General features: G+C 47.7%; 1 protein-coding gene and 1 long non-coding RNA gene across 2 annotated transcripts; both read left to right on the top strand.

The window, feature by feature from the left end:
- The first annotated feature begins 484 nt into the window (after nucleotides 1-484).
- LOC120649830 (protein JINGUBANG-like) lies at nucleotides 485-2,372 on the top strand. The gene has a single exon (XM_039926731.1). The coding sequence runs from the start codon at nucleotides 523-525 to the stop codon at nucleotides 1,993-1,995; it is 1,473 nt and encodes a 490-aa protein (XP_039782665.1). The 5' UTR covers nucleotides 485-522; the 3' UTR covers nucleotides 1,996-2,372.
- Nucleotides 2,373-13,669: 11,297 nt separating this feature from the next.
- LOC120649831 lies at nucleotides 13,670-15,029 on the top strand. The gene is made up of 3 exons (XR_005665388.1): nucleotides 13,670-14,106; nucleotides 14,250-14,312; nucleotides 14,627-15,029. It is a non-coding gene; the product is annotated as an uncharacterized LOC120649831 (long non-coding RNA).
- The last annotated feature ends 1,766 nt before the right edge of the window (nucleotides 15,030-16,795 follow it).

The following is a 16,795-nucleotide window of genomic DNA, read 5'->3' as shown; positions in this document are numbered from 1 at the left end:
CATTTAACACCTGTAAAAATCAGTTATGCAGGGGAAGCATCATGTTACAAAAGGTGCTTGACATTACTTTTATTTGAATGAAATGCTATTTATGATAGTGCACAAGGCTCATTTAATAAGCATAAAAAAGGCTCGAAAATTCTTCATGGTTTCTAAAAAAAAGGCATGCTAGTCAGATTAGAGATAATGGAGGGAAGAACAAGTGGTTAATCTTCGATTTTGTGTGAAAGAAATACTCAAGCTCACACTCCTAATGTTTATATATACTTTTAGGATCGAATTGGATGGAGTTGCTATGCTCCATTTCTAAAGATAGCCTCCTAATAATAGACTGATGAGAGGGAGGGATTCGCGGGGGGTGGTCCCACCCCGCCCCAACGTCTTTAACGGTCGTAACGACTTGCCCCTTCCCGCCACTTTCTCTTGGCCTCTCCCTCCAGCTCTGATCCACACATACACAGGCCTCCTCTCGCAATTATCCCATTCGGAGCTCCAATCACGGCCTCCGGCAGCAAGAAGCAGATGAGAGACAGCGACGGCGAGGGCGCCGGCAGCGGCGTCTCCCGGTCGCACCCGTCCAACCTCCCTCTGCCCGCGCCGCATTCGGACCCGAACCTCCAGTTCTCGGGGGGCACCGACGATGAGCACTCGAACCGGAACAGCAGCTCCTCCGCCACCGGCGGCGCGAGCCCCGGGTTCTACTCCGACTACCCGTCCAGCTTCAGCGGCGAGTGCTCGCCCTACAACATGTCCCCCTGGAACCAGACCATGGCGTCCCCCTGGTCGCACCACAGCGAGGCGTCCGGCGTCGGCGGCCCGCCCACGATGGCGCCCGGGACGAGCCTCATCGGCTCGCTGGTGAGGGAGGAGGGCCACATCTACTCGCTCGCCGCCAAGACCGACACGCTCTACACCGGCTCGGACAGCAAGAACATCCGCGTGTGGCGCAAGCAGAAGGACTCGGGCGGGTTCAAGTCCTCGAGCGGCCTCGTCAAGGCCATCGTCATCTCCGGCGAGCGCATCTTCACCGGCCACCAGGACGGCAAGATCAGGGTGTGGAAGGTGTCGCCCAAGAACGGCCTGCACAAGCGCGTGGGCAGCCTGCCGCGGCTGCGCGACTTCCTGCGCGGCTCGCTCAACCCGTCCAACTACGTGGAGGTGCGCAAGAACCGGTCGGCGCTGTGGATCCGGCACAGCGACGCCGTGTCGTGCCTGAGCCCGACGGACCCGGCGCAGGGGCTGCTCTACTCGGGCTCCTGGGACCGCACCTTCAAGGTGTGGCGCATCAGCGACTCCAAGTGCCTCGAGTCGGTGGTGGCGCACGACGACAACGTCAACGCCGTCGTGGCGGCGTACGACGGGCTCGTGTTCACGGGCTCGGCGGACGGCACGGTCAAGGTGTGGCGGCGCGAGCTGCAGGGGAAGAGCACCAAGCACGCGGCGGTGCAGACGCTGCTCAAGCAGGAGCACGCGGTGAACGCGCTGGCCGTGAGCGCCGTCGCGCCGGTGCTCTACTGCGGCTCCTCCGACGGGCTGGTCAACTTCTGGGAGGGCGACCGCCACCTCGTCCACGGCGGCGTGCTCCGCGGCCACAAGAAGGCCGTCTTCTGCCTCGCCTCCGCCGGCGCGCTCCTTCTCAGCGGCTCCGCCGACAACACCATCTTCGTGTGGCGGCGCGACGCCGGCATGCACTCGTGCCTCTCGGTGCTCACGGGCCACACCGAGCCCATCAGGTGCATCGCCGTCGTCGAGGACAACGGCGACACCAGCGAGTCCAACGCCGGCGGTGGCGGTGGCGGCGCGCCCGGAGGGGGGTCGGCGTCGCGGTGGATCGTCTACAGCGGCAGCCTCGACAAGTCCATCAAGGTGTGGCGCGTCACCGACGAGGCGGCGCAGGACGCGCTGCTCCCCGGCTCCGGCGACGCGCCGCAGATGTTCGACCGGTATCCCGGCGACACCTTCGGGGCCAGCGCCTCGTCCACGTCGTTCCGCTGATCGAGAAGCGTCGTCGTCTCCGATCACCTGCAAACACGTATCGCTTCGCCGGAAAATGCCATCCTGGCTGGAGGAATGAACACAAGAATCGAATCTGCCGGATCGCTAGCTATACATACGTCCTCAATATATACATACTGACGGAAATAGCTAAAATTGGGAGGTATGAAAATCGCTAGCTTGTGCTGGGCTCGAGCTGGGTAGTTTGGCGCCTTCAATTTTTCGTGACAAGGGATGGTGAATTTAGTTAGGTATGTTTGCTTTTTTTCTTTCTTTCTTGCAACTTTGCATTGCTAAGGGGAACTTTGATACAGTACGTGCTTATCTGTTGTACTCCTACTTACTAGCTGAAAAATGAATTGGTTTTTTGTGCTAAAGGATGTATCTACATCTATCTACAGTTCTACACTATAAAGAACCAAAATAATTGAAAACACTTCCCACCTAAAAAGCATTCTTGTACCCCTCACAAAAGCCCCACGTGTCAGATCTAGGGTGGGAGAAAGTTTTTTGGAACAAGAAAAAACTGTATGGAGCGAAATACTTCTACTGTTTTGAGGCTTCTTTTTTCACCGCACCAATTTCTTACCCACCCGCGTACCCGCGCCTAATCCCGCCCGTCAATCTCGCGTCTCTCCCTTTCCTTCCCTGTTGTGCGCCTCTCGTCCGGCCGTCCATCCCAGCCGCCTCGCTACCTCGCATCGCCCGGGTCCCCCACTCCCCCCACGACGCCGCCTCCCCCCGACACCCTCCGCCCCAAATCGCAGTCCTTGGGGCGCCCTCCAAGTGTAACACCCCATGTATTAATCACCTATAATCAAGATTAATTAAGGGCTTAACTAGTTAATTAGAGACCTAATTCTTCGGGTACAAATCGAGTCACCAAAAATCGACTCAAGTTCAGTCCAAAATTCTGGAGCCAGAGGAACCCGGATACTCCGGATATTCTTCCGGATACTCCGGACCTGGAACTTTATATCTCATGTTTTGGTCCTTTTGCTGTTCTCAAACGTTATAAAACCTTATTCACTCTCTCCCGTGCTCTCTCTCACTCTCTCCCGAGGTCTCTCACTCTCTCCCGTGCTCTCTCTCACCCCAAACCCTAGGGATTCAAAACCCTCCCTCTACCCTTGATCCAAGGCCACGGGAGCTTCACTTGGGTGGTGGATAATCTATCCCACGTGCTCCATCCCTAGACGGCTTGGATTCGAGCCCTTGGTGCAAGGAAGAGCTCACCCCAAGGTAAATAAGCTAGGGTTCGGCAAATCCCGTGTTCTAGGGGGTTTGAATTGATTTCCTCCGGTCAATCATCTTCTTAAGGATCAATCTACTAGGGTCTATGTGGGATTCGATTTTTGTGGATTGGTTTTACTAGAAATCACAATTTCAGTTTTTGGGGCGAAAAATGCTGTCGGGTCTGGAGACTCCGGGTATAAGCCCGGATACTCCGGGTTTTTGACACTCCGGGCGAAACTCCGGGTATAGCCCCGGAAACTCCGGATTTGGGAATCCGGATATTCCGGATTTAAATCCGGATATTCTGGTTTTGCAGAGTTATGGACGTCGGGTTGCGTGGTTAGTAGTATTTGTAATCGGTTAAGGTTTATTTCAAAATTTCAAATTATATTGCATACATTCTCATGTCATATGCACACGTATAGACGCCGCCGCTGAAGGAGTCGTATACGAGGTGGTTGCGGAGCCACAGGAGCAGCAGGGGCAAGCCCCGCAGCAGGAGGATCGTGGGGAGCAAGTCCATGGCCCATCTCACCCTAGCACTAAGCCGCAGACTCAAGGCAAGCCCCGGTGCACATTCTATTATTTTAAGTTATGACACCTATATATATTTTTAATACTTGTGCATTAAGTTCAGGAATTGTTTGGAACCCTAGTTGCATGATCCCTAGGATTCCCTAAGATATACTAGTACGTATAGGACGATAGAAGTGCTATGCTTAATGTTTCCGGTAGAAGACGAGTGGTCTCCTGCACTCGCGAGATATAAGATGTTTAGAAGTCGAGTAATTTCCGGTTACTCGCGAGATATAAGATGTATGCATATTCCAGTACTTGAGTTGTGAGTTTGATATTGAATAAATGGAGAATTTAGACCGGACGGGAAATGATGAGGAGACATAGGTATGGCAGCAGGACAGGGTTCTTGGGTGTCTTAGTCACGTCTGTGTCGGTTAAGGACCGGTCGTTGTGGCAGTGCTGATCAGGGATTGAATTGTACTAACCGCATGCCGGGAGTAGGAGGTAGTCGAAATCGGTAAGCCTAGTACTGCTTTGCTTCGAAAGTACGTGACTTCAATTAGTACTTCGTACCTGTATCACGAGTAACCTAGGGTTTGGGTGCGGGCGGCCGGCGGGCGGCGAGTGGCGGCCGGACAGCGTTGCTATGAGCCAGGACTGCTAGGTGCTAGCGGTTGGAGGCTCGCGCGCATCGCCCAGTACAGGGAGCACGCTGGTGCGGCCTGCGCCCGGCGCCGGTCGCCGTGACGGTGTCAGGACTGGGCGGCGTCTCTTCATCTGCAGAGGGCACGGCCGCCCGATGGCCGGAGCTGCGGAGCACGGAGGCTGGAGGCGGAGCGCGTGCAGTGGCTTGCGTCTGCAATCTGCGACTGCGGAACACAGCTTTGACGGAGACAACTAGACAAGCTGGCAAGGTAATTAGCTTCATAGCTTGCTGCTTGTACAGTTGTCGTGCGAGTTCTAGATTCAGATTGGAAGCCCAATTAATAATGGTAAAGTTAAGAATTACTTATTGCAATTTGTAACTTGCATTATTTTATTGCAAAATTCTTGAGAGTGGAAACATGAAAAAGATGAAACAGGGAGACATTCGGAAACATGAAGCAAAGTGTTGACAGCCAAATTTGGCATATGCTGAGGCCGACCGGTCTGATCGGTCGGGCCGGCCAGTTAGACAGGTCGGGTCTGTACAGTCCGAGTAGAATTAGTTTTTTTGTAAAGAGTCCTCATGTAATCCTACTCGTGAAGGGGTACGTCTTCCCCGGCCTATAAATATAAAGGCTAAGGCCGATTGAGGTTATTCCCAATCGAATCAATACAAAAATCGCATTACTTTTATCTCTCAAACCCTAGCCTTTTCCAACCCTATATTGCTTTCTTCCTTCGTCCCGGCGGCGTTTGAAGACGTTCTGAGTGGCCTGCCGACCTCAGAGCAACCCTACGATCACGAGTTCCGACGGGGTCCCTCCCGAGCTCGCTGTTCTAGGTTTCCAGCGAGTCCCTGCCTGCACCGGTCAGACCAGTCCGCCCAGGGTTTCGCGGGTGTTGATCGTTTTGACGATCGTTCGCGCATTCTAGCGCATTCGAGTGTGTTGGCGCGATTCTGTGTCGACATAATTTTTGGCGACTCCGCTGGGGACAGATTAATCTGGTTTTAAAACCGATCTGATCTACTCCCTGAAGAAGATGGGCTCTTCAGAAATCAACAAGGAGAACATCATCACGGCTACCATGGAGGAGCTCACAGAGGAGGAACGCAAGGCCTACCTTCTTGTGGAGGAACACGTCAAGGCACAATTCTTGAAGGGCTTCAAGAAGGATCGTGGTGGCCTCGTCAAAAGGGTGGAGGAGTTCGTGTTGCCGTCTCTCAAGCTTAACCAAGATAAGATTGAAGAGATCCCCAATGTAAGCCTTTCTCCATCTGATATGTTCGATAGGATGTCATCTTTAATGGATCAGAAGATTATTGCTGCACAAGCTGCCACAGGTGACATGTTAGTTAAATTGAGTAGTGATGTTGATGCGCTTAAAGGTAAACAACCTATGTTAGATCCTAACTCATCAGATCCGAGTTCGGCTACCCCTGAGTTCACATCTGAACCACTCTATGGTATGCCGCCGAACTCGTTTCCAGGGCAAACCCCACCACCATCGACTGTGCACACAGCACCGGTCGGACCAGTCCCACAGACCGGTCAGACCGGTACGACCGGTCAGACCGGTTACTCAGTGCCGTCGCCGACGCCTCTCGAGACAATTCTAGGTTCGGCTACCCCTAGCCGAACTAATGAATTGTCACTTTATACACCGCCCCGCACTACTGCTGTAGCGGGAGGATCACAGGGATCTGGACCTAATCAAGGACCGATCCCAACTTCATTACAGACGATGGCGCATGGAAATCCTAATGAACATCGGTTTTCTGAGTTCTATACCAGCCAGCACTATCAAGCCGATCTTCTTAAGTTCAAAGAGGATCTGGCAAATGCGATTAAGAATAAGCTTGGGGTGGATATGGGTACTACACGTTTATATCAAAAACCTTATCCCGTTGAGTTTGATTTCACTCTTTTCCCTGCTGGTTGGCGTATTCCTGAGTTTACTAAATTTAATGGTGATGATTCTCGTACAACTTGGGAACACGTTAGTCAATATGTATTGCAGTTAGGGGAAGCTGGTTTTAATGATGCTTTACGTGTGCGTTTATTTTCTTTATCTTTGACTGGAACATCTTTCTCTTGGTTTTCTTCACTTGCTCCTAACTCTATTCGCAATTGGGCTCAATTGGAGCGTAAATTTCATGATCACTTTTTTAGTGGGGAAACCGAAGCGAAATTGTTGGATTTAACATCGATTAGGCAAGGACGTGATGAGTCTTCTTCGGATTATTTCAAAAGATTTAAAGAGATTAAAAATCGATGTTTTAGTTTGACAATTTCTGAAAAAGATTTGGCGAATTTGGCATTTAATGGTTTACGTTCTTATTTGAAAGAGAAACTTGAGGGCTTTGAATATCATACCGTGAATTTCTTGCAAGTCAAAGTCATGGGTTTAGAATTTAAACTTAAAAATGCCAAAGATACTTGTAAGCCTCATCGGTCCAACACACACATTCTTGATCATGATTCGGATGGTTCGGACGATGATAGTAATGAAGTATATACCGCCGAATTTGTTTGGCCGTCAAAGGCCAAACCCGGTTCGGTTCCGTCTCTCAAGCCGATTCAAAAGAATCGGCAGGAGGAGCCGAAGTTTACTTTTGATGTTTCTAAGTGTGATCAGATTTTTGATGAATTGCTTAAGAATGGTAACATCCGATTATCGCATGCTATTCCATCTCCCGACGAGCTTAAACGACATGCATATTGTAAGTGGCATAACTCTACATCTCATGCTACTAATGATTGTAATGTTTTTCGTCGACAGGTACAATCGGCCATTAATGAAGGACGATTGGTACTTTCTGAGATGCAGATTGACAAAGCTCCTTTCCCTGTTCATACGCTGGAATTGAACAATCCAAAGGTGCTCATTCGGCCGGAACAAGCCGAAGGAGCCAAGGGAAAGCATGTTGTCATCGGTGATCCAAGACCGATGAACACAAGTGACAAGATCCTTGCCCGAGAAGTTATCAAAGAAAAAACTGATGATGGCAAGAGTACTCTGAAGATCATTGTCAAGAATCCCAGACTCGAGGGGCAAGGGAGCTCTCCACCAGAAAATCGGTCTGCTGATCAGGCACGACCGGTCAGACCGGTGTCTGCTACCGGTCAGACCGGTCCGACCGGTCAGACTGGTTCTTCCAACCGGTCAGACCGCCCTGGTGACCGTCCCCGGACCTTCAAGCCGAAACGTCCGGAAGTGGGTACTTGGAAGACCAACGAAGTGAAGGTGCAGGGAAGAACTGCTAATCAAAAGCCCACCTTCAACCAGTTGTTGAACAAGTATACAAAGGCCGTTCAAAACAATCGGCCGTTAAAAAAGAGACCGCGTTCACCGCCGCGTCAAGATCGTCCAGCGTCCCCAAGGAGGGAATCCAGCAGACGCAAAGGTGATGTTGTCACGTTATATCCTCCTCAGAAGATGTATGCTACCATGCCGTGGATGCCACCGGCTTCAAATGCAACAAATCCGGCATGGGAGCATGGGGGGATATGGATGCAGTGTTTCCCGATGCCATATCCTACACATTATCAAGGAGAAAGCTCCAGGATGCCAGTGCATGACCGATTGGGACCACGCCAATCCGGTCCAGGGCAGCAGGTTGCACCGGTCAGACCGGTACACACTGACCGGTCAGACCGGTCTCATCAGAAACCGGATCAAGCTCCTGTTCCAAGGTTTGAGTATCGTGTCAAAGAAAAGAGAGGGGAGCAGAAGACCGTGGTTGATTCAGAAAAGCCCAAAGCCGATGTTATTCAAATCGGTGAAATCGAAGTGCCCATAAGAGATACGGGCAAGAAACCGATGGATATAGATGCATCGGTTGACATTCCTTCGCAAAAGCCGGTCATGGCCAATGATCATGAGGCTGGTAGCAGCAGAAGCATAGCGGACAAGTACCATCAGCCTAGATGGTGCCCTTCGGGATTAACTCATACTCAAAAAAGGAAATTGCAGCGCCTCCGCAACAAAGAGAAGAAGGAACAGGAGAAGGAGAAGATGAGGGATGAGGAATTCAACAGATACAGGCCTATGTTCCCTCAAAGCAAGGTGTGGAAAGCTAAGGCAGCTGACCAGCCAGATAGACCGATCGGACCGCCACAGCCGACCGGTCAGACCGGTCATGTGGACCGGTCAAACCGCTCTGACCAACCGGTCAGACCGGTCGAGCCCAGTGCAGAGGCAACAGCCGAATCGGTGCCGCCCGTTTCGGTTCCTTCTGTTGATGAAGCCCCTACGGTTCCTCCGACAGCTGAAGACGAGGAATTGGTAGACTACGAAGTGTCTCCAGAGCGCACCAATATGGAGATCAATGTGGTGCACTTGTCTTCGGATTACTTCGTGGTTCCGGAGGAGGATTTGGCTCATCTTCAGTTCGGGCCCCGTGAAGCTGTGTTCCAGAAGCCAAGCGAAAAGGACAACCATTTGAAGGCTCTTTATATGAGGGGACACATCAACGGGAAGCCGGTGACTCGCATGCTAATAGATGGTGGGGCCATTGTAAATCTTATGCCCTACTCGCTGTACAAGAAGCTCGGTGGCCAAGACGAAGACCTGATCAAGACGAACATGACCGTCAGTGGTGTTGGAGGGAGCGATCCCCTTAGCGCCAAAGGAGTTGCTTCCATGGAGCTCACCATTGGAAGTAAGACGTTTGCTACAACTTTCTTCGTCGCGGAAGTGCAAGGTAATTACAATTTGATTCTTGGGAGGGATTGGATTCATGCAAATCAGTGTGTTCCTTCTACCTTGCATCAGTTTCTTGTTCAGTGGATCGGCGATGAGGTTGAGATTGTCCATGGGGACACTTCAACCTTTGTTGCTTTAGCCGATTTGGATTCCATTAGTGCACACGACAACGTCAAGTGTTTATCGGGCGTGGATCTGTCCGATTATGATTTGATCAGTTGCACTAAGGATGGTTTTGTTTCTGCTGTGCTAAAGCCGATGAATAATCGGCTAAATCATTTAATGTAAATCAGATGAGTACAACAGAAATTTCAGAAGAGACCGGTCAGACCGCCCGTGCCTACCGGTCAGACCGGTCCTGTCCCGTTCGGCGCATAGGGCCGACCGGTCAGACCGGACACTCCGACCGGTCAGACCGGTCCAACGCAAAGTGGCTGCAGCAGAGGCTAGATCAATATCGGGCGCGCACGAACGATATTTGTGAAGCCATTGAAGATTCTGATGATCTAGATAAGCTGGGTCAAGGGTTTACATCGGCCGATCCTTTAGAAAAGGTAGATATTGGTGATGGAACTATTCCTAGGCCGACTTTTGTAAACAAAAATTTATCGGCTGAATATAAAGCCGATTTGGTTAATTTATTGAAGGAATATGTTGATTGTTTTGCTTGGGAGTATCATGAAATGCCTGGTTTGAGTCGTGATCTTGTTGAGCATCGTTTACCAATTAAAGCCGGTTTTAGACCATATAAACAACCGGTTAGGCGTTTCAATCCCATTATTTATGACCGAATTAAAACTGAAATTAATCGTTTACTTGATGCTGGATTTATTCGGTCTTGTCGTTATGCTGATTGGATCTCTAATATTATGCCCGTTGAGAAAAAGGATTCGGGAAAAATTAGAGTATGCATTGATTTTAGAGATCTTAATAAAGCTACTCCCAAGGATGAATATCCTATGCCTATAGCCGATATGTTGATCAATGAAGCTTCCGGACATCGTGTCATTAGTTTTCTTGATGGTAACGCCGGTTACAATCAAATATTTATGGCCGAAGAAGATATATCTAAAACGGCCTTTAGATGTCCGGGATTTGTCGGTTTATTTGAGTGGGTGGTTATGACTTTTGGTTTGAAAAATGCGGGTGCTACTTATCAAAGAGCTATGAATTTAATCTTCCATGATTTGATTGGTGTCATCTTGGAAGTATATATTGATGATATTATTATTAAATCGGCCGGTTTAGATCACCATTTAGCCGATTTAAGAATTGCTCTTGAAAGGATGCGACGGTATGGTTTAAAGATGAATCCACTCAAATGTGCTTTTGGTGTATCGGCTGGAAAGTTTCTTGGCTTCATTATTCATTAGAAGGGAATAGAGATTGATCCTAAGAGAGTTGAAGCCATGAATAAGGTTGAAGCCCCTACATGCAAGAAGGATTTACAGAAGTTCTTGGGCAAGGTGAATTTCTTGAGAAGATTTATATCTAACCTGTCCGGGAAGATCGATGCTTTTACTCCTATTCTTCGGTTAAAAGATGAAACCGAATTTATTTGGGGGACAAAACAGCAAGAAGCATTTGAGAAGATCAAGGTTTATTTGTCTTCACCACCTATACTCAAAGCGCCTAGGAGAGGAGTGCCTTTCAGACTTTATGTGGCTGCTGAAGACAAGGTTATTGGGGTTGTTTTGACTCAAGAGACCGAAGGGAAGGAATATATTGTTACATATTTAAGCCGACAACTTATTGATGCGGAGACAAGGTATACATTTATTGAGAAGTTATGTTTGTCTCTTTTTTATGCTTGTACCAAATTGAGACATTATCTATTATCCAGTACTTGCGTAGTAGTATGTCAAACCGATGTGATCAAACATATGTTACAGAAACCGATTTTGAGTGGTAGAATCGGTAAATGGGCTTATGCTTTGGTTGAGTATGATTTGTCTTGTGAACCTTCAAAATCTATGAGAGGCCAAATTGTAGCGGATTTTATTGTTGAGCATCGGATTAATGACAAGCATGATTTAGAAGTCGGCTATATTACTTGTACACCGTGGAAGTTGTACTTTGATGGATCGGTTTGTGATGATGGTCAAGGGATTGGTGCTGTTCTTATTTCTCCGAATGGTGCTGTTTTTGAATTTTCAAACCGATTGGAAAAAGAGTGCACAAATAACCAAGTTGAATATGAGGCTCTTCTATTTGGCTTGGAATTCTTGCAATCCATGGGCGTGAAGTATGTTGAAGCCTTTGGAGATTCTCTTCTGGTGGTGCAGCAAGTATCTAAGGTATGCCAGTGTTATAATGGTTCTCTAAATGCATATCTTCATAAATGCCTTGATATTATTTCCTCCTTCGATGAATTTATTATTAAACATATACCGAGGGAAGAAAATGAAAAGGCAAATGCTCTGGCTCAGCAAGCATCTGGTTATAATGTTACGAAAAAATATTTCAACATTCGCAAGCCGATGCAAACGAAAGCCGAGTTTCTGGTTCTGGACACACCGGTCCGACCGGTCGGCAATACCGGTCTGACCGCCCAGACCGGTCTGACCGGTCTGACCGGTGATGCAGCTGTTAGTTCTGATTCGGCTAAAAAAGATGATTCAATCGTCTCGGCCGAAGCCCAGGATTGGAGGGTTCCTCTTATGTCGTATTTGAGAGATCCTGGTCATGGCGCAGAGAGAAATATTCGGCATTTGGCTTTCAAGTATGTTTTAATTGACGATGAACTTTATCGTCGAACTGCCGAAGATTTGCTCCTCAAATGTTTAGACTCGGATCAGGCTCGGATTGCTATGGGTGAGGTTCATGAAGGTATTTGCGGTACTCATCAATCGGCTCCTAAGATGAAGTGGTTACTTAGAAGAGCCGGTTTTTATTGGCCCACCATGCTATCCGATTGTTTCAAATACTATAAAGGATGTGAAGAATGTCAGCGGTTTGGTAATTTGCAGTTGGTGCCTGCTGCGTTGATGCATCCTATTATTAAACCATTGCCGTTCCGAGGTTGGGGGTTGGATTTCATTGGGCAAATTAATCCTCCATCTTCAAAGGGGCATCGCTTCGTGTTGGTTGCTACGAATTATTTTACTAAATGGACCGAAGCGGTTCCTTTGAAGAATATGACGCATAAACAGGTAATTGAGTTTATTACTGAGCATATTATTCATAGATTCGGCATTCCACAAACTTTGACAACGGATCAAGGTACTTCATTTATATCAAAAGAGGTGCGTGCCTTTGCCGAATCTTACAAGATTAAATTGCTCAATTCCTCTCCATACTATGCTCAGGCCAATGGGCAGGCCGAGTCTAGTAATAAGATTTTGATCAAACTTGTCAAGAAGAAGATAGAAGAAAATCCTAGGAGGTGGCATGAAGTGTTATCCGAAGCATTATGGGCTCATCGTATATCTAGATATAGTGCTACTAAGGTTACTCCTTTTGAGCTTGTGTATGGTCAAGAGGCCGTTTTACCCGTTGAGGTGAATCTGGATGCATATAGATTAGCAAAACAAAATGACCTCTCCGCTGTTGATTATCATGATATGATGATGGATAATATTGATGAGGTGACCGACAAGCGTTTGAAGGCTTTGAAGGAAATTGAGAAGGACAAGCTTCGGGTGGCTAGAGCCTACAACAAAAAGGTAAAACTTAAATCTTTTCAGGTTGGGGATCTAGTTTGGAAGACAATTTTGCCTCTTGGGATGAAAAGCAACAAGTTTGGCAAATGGTCGCCAAGTTGGGAGGGTCCCTACAAGATTATCAAGGTTATCTCCGGTAATTCATATATGATGGAGACGGTGCAAGGTGAGCGTCTACCTAGAGCTATCAACGGGAGGTACTTGAAGAAATTTTATCCTAGCATATGGCAAAGTGCATGAAGACAAAGACGGCCGGTATTATATATCGCCCTTAGTTTTGTTTTAGAACTTGTATGCTCTGTGTAAAACATGTACATTAGGATATTTTTGCTTTTTGGCTTGTGAAACTCACCAAAAAGCAGGGGGGCAAAGTGTTGACAGACAAATTTAGCATATGCTGAGGCCGACCAGTCTGACCGGTCGGGCCGGCCGGTTAGACCGGTCGGGTTTGTACAGTCCGAGTAGAATTAGGTTTTTTGTAAAGAGTCCTCATGTAATCCTACTCGTGAAGGGGTACGTCTTCCCCGGCCTATAAATATAAAGGCTAAGGCTGATTGAGGTTATTCCCAATCGAATCAATACAAAAATCGCATTACTTTTATCTCTCAAACCCTAGCCTTTTCCAACCCTATATTGCTTTCTTCCTTCGTCCCGGCGGCGTTTGAAGACGTTCTGAGTGGCTTGCCGACCTCAGAGCAACCCTACGATCACGAGTTCCGACGGGGTCCCTCCCGAGCTCGCTGTTCTAGGTTTCCAGCGAGTCCCTGCTTGCACCGGTCAGACCGGTCGGAGGTACCGGTCAGACCGGTCCGCCCAGGGTTTCGCGGGTGTTGATCGTTTTGACGATCGTTCGCGCGTTCTAGCGCATTCGAGTGTGTTGCCACGATTCTGTGTCAACACAAAGAAAAATGATGCAGCCTCGCCAAATACTGCATTCGTCTCAATTTTGGCAGGTTTAAATACTGCAGATATGTGGGGAGCTAATTTTCTGTAATGCCATTTTTTGTTGTATCATTAATCAACATTGGAGCCTAACTTCGTAACATATCATGTTATGATTGCTTGATCTAGAAAGGCAGATGGATGCTTGTTACTACTGTATTTGAGTAAATTTGCCAATTGCCATGACTGCCATGCACTGAATCATAGATCAAGCTTTTTCTCTTACTAATTGTATTTCCATGACTCATGATCACGGGACATTATCCATCTTCCTAGGCTGTTTCGCTTTCTGCAGAAGCACATAGCACAATTCATATCGGTAGTGAGAGCACCAAAGACTAAGAAGGGTTATGCATCCATAGGCTGAGGTTGTCCTCTCCGACAAATTACTGATGCGCAGGTATGTCTTAAGCTTGGTGCTATGCTATGCCTAAACAATAAGCTGTGCAGGAGTACATCACAATTCTTCGTGAGCTACTCCCTGCATGGGCTGAGATGTAGTATTTTGGAGACATTTCGTTTGCTTATATTTCTTTTATGTAGAGATTTGGAATAGAGAAGAAACATGTTAGCAGGAAGTGAACTGAGCTCAAGAGGTGACCATTGGTATGCACTTTTTCTTTCCCCTTTCCTGCTAATGTAGTATTAAGCTAAATATAGATATTTAGAGTACAATTGCCAGAAGTCCTAGCTACTTTTATGACCAGATTACAATTGCCTGTGTGACAACTCCACATGCTTTTGGCTTTTCAGAAACACAAGAACACAAAGTCATTAATGATCTAGAGTACGGTATTACTATTCTGAGCTCATCTGAACCAAATATAGTCGGCCATAGTTTAGAAAAAACCTACTGCCTGATGTTTGGTTTAAGTTTCACTAATCCGGCTAATATGTACCTTGTTCTATATTTTCTATAGTTTTAAGGTGCATACTTGGTGAAGAGGAGAACCGGAGAGGCTTGAATCTGGAGGCTGTGATTTTTCTATGATGATATAAGAAAGGTGCCCAGGACCTTTTTGCAAGACAAGAGGAACGTGGCATGGTTTGAGGTGAAACACTTCATATTGAAAGTTTCTTTAAGCTATTTGGTTCCTTTTTGCAAATAAATGCACACATCCTATCTTGGTTATGCCAAATATTCCTTCCATGGCAAATAAGCTGTAGCATAGGTTGCAAATAACCTTGATATAGCCGATAATTTGATTTGCAGATTGCTGTGGATAAACTAACATGCTCTCCAAATGTAGTATGTCACAATTTATTGTAATACTTCCAAAAATATTTTTAAAATGCTTGTTGTAATAAAATATTTAGTGGGTATTTTTTTGTAAAAATGATCTTCACACACGTGCGTGCCGCACGTGCACCCTACTAGTTTTCTAGTTTTCAATAAAGGTCTCAATTCTAACTTCCAGTGTTCAGCTTTTCCAAAAAAAAAAATAAAGGTCTCAATTCTAACTTCCAGTGTTCAGCTTTTCCAAAAAAAAAAAACTTCCAGTGATCCTGTTTTTCCTTGAAATGAAAACTCTTCTGGTGATCTATTGATCTGTCATCGTCCTGTTTTCAATTTGAATACCGTACTTTATTTGGAGCCCGAATGAAAACTGTCATTTGACAGTGTGCCCCTTGTTTTACCTGATCATGTTTCCTACATACAGTTCAGTCTTCAGCAGTTCAGATTAGTTTGCCGCAGCTTGTTTCCTATAGTTCAGTCTAAGGCGATTCAGTGTGGCACTTCGATTTTGGATGAACATTCACCTGTCTGCTGACAATGTCTTGGGTGGTTTCCGGCAGCTACCCTTTTCCTTTCTGCGAATGGCGCCTATTATGCCGACTGCCGAGGCAGCTAACACCAACGCTTCACCAAACAGTGGGATCGATAGATAGAATATTCTATGCAACCTTATTTAGCTCCATCGCCCCGCCTTCACTTGCAACACACGCTGCTCTTCGTTCGGTCCGGGGACCCGGCGCATGCGCGCGCAAAGCTTCGCCGGCGGTGAGGTGCTGGCTGCTAGAATACTGAATACAATAGTGCAAGGGGGTGTTGCAAGTTTCGTCACATTGGATGGTTGTATCTAATTAGGAGTATAAATATAAACTAACATTCTACAACCTCTAGATTGAGATAAATCTATTAAGTCTAATTAGTCCATAATTTAGCTCATGTGATGCTAGAGTTAGTTTTATAATTTATTTATGTTTAATCTTTCTAATTGGTAGCAAAATATTCGATATGACAAAGACTTTTTAAACCGCTGTAAACCAAAACATCGTCTGAATCCAAACCGACGCTACCGCTAACTCTAGCTCCATCCGATCCGTAGCGTCATCGCGGCAGAAAAAGGCGGGTGCATGATGGCGCCGGAAAAGGAGTGCGCGCACGGCATCATTATGCGTGCCCCGGCCGGCGAGGAAGAACTGGTGCCAAACTGCAGGGGAAAGCAGGCGGTTAGTTACCGATCCTTTCGACGCTTTTCTTTTTTTTTGCCCCCTGTCGCCGCTCGCCGGGCCAAATCGATCCCATCGCAGGCACCGGCCAGCTCGAGGGGAGGGACGACGGTGGTTAGGAGCAGATGGAGACTGGACCGCTGAGCATGCGGGGAAGCAGCTCCGGTGGCTGCATGCTGCGAAAGGTAGAGAGATGTTTACCCTGTTGAGGGCGCGGCTAGCGCGCAGTAGTACGCCACTGCACCTTACCTCGGCGATCCGATTTGGAGGCCATGTCACTATGTCAGGCAGCCTGCATGTCTGGACAAGCATGGAGTCGACAGCTAGCTGAACCCAGTCATCCAAACCAACTGCTACTGGCCTACTGCTTCTCACGCACCGGTAGGTAGACGGCGCCTCGCTTTCAGCCTCCACGGCGCATGAGACCAAAAACATTCTGCCGTGTTCTGCGTCAGCTCGGCGGTGAGCTGTGGACTGGGCTGGTAAAGACTGCCTTGCCAAAGAGCACAAGCAGAGACAAAACCGCACCAACCAACGAGAGGTCCAGGTCCAGGCTGCAAGGGCCCAAAGCGAGTTCATGAGCAGTCCTGGTGATCCCGAGGGAATGGGGGGTCAAGACACAAGAATCCAGAGCA

This window comes from Panicum virgatum, chromosome 9K, assembly GCF_016808335.1.
Source record: "Panicum virgatum strain AP13 chromosome 9K, P.virgatum_v5, whole genome shotgun sequence".
NCBI classification, from domain to species: Eukaryota; Viridiplantae; Streptophyta; class Magnoliopsida; order Poales; family Poaceae; genus Panicum; species Panicum virgatum.
Note: the sequence above shows the minus strand (reverse complement) of the source record. Positions and strands in the feature narration are given on the sequence as shown.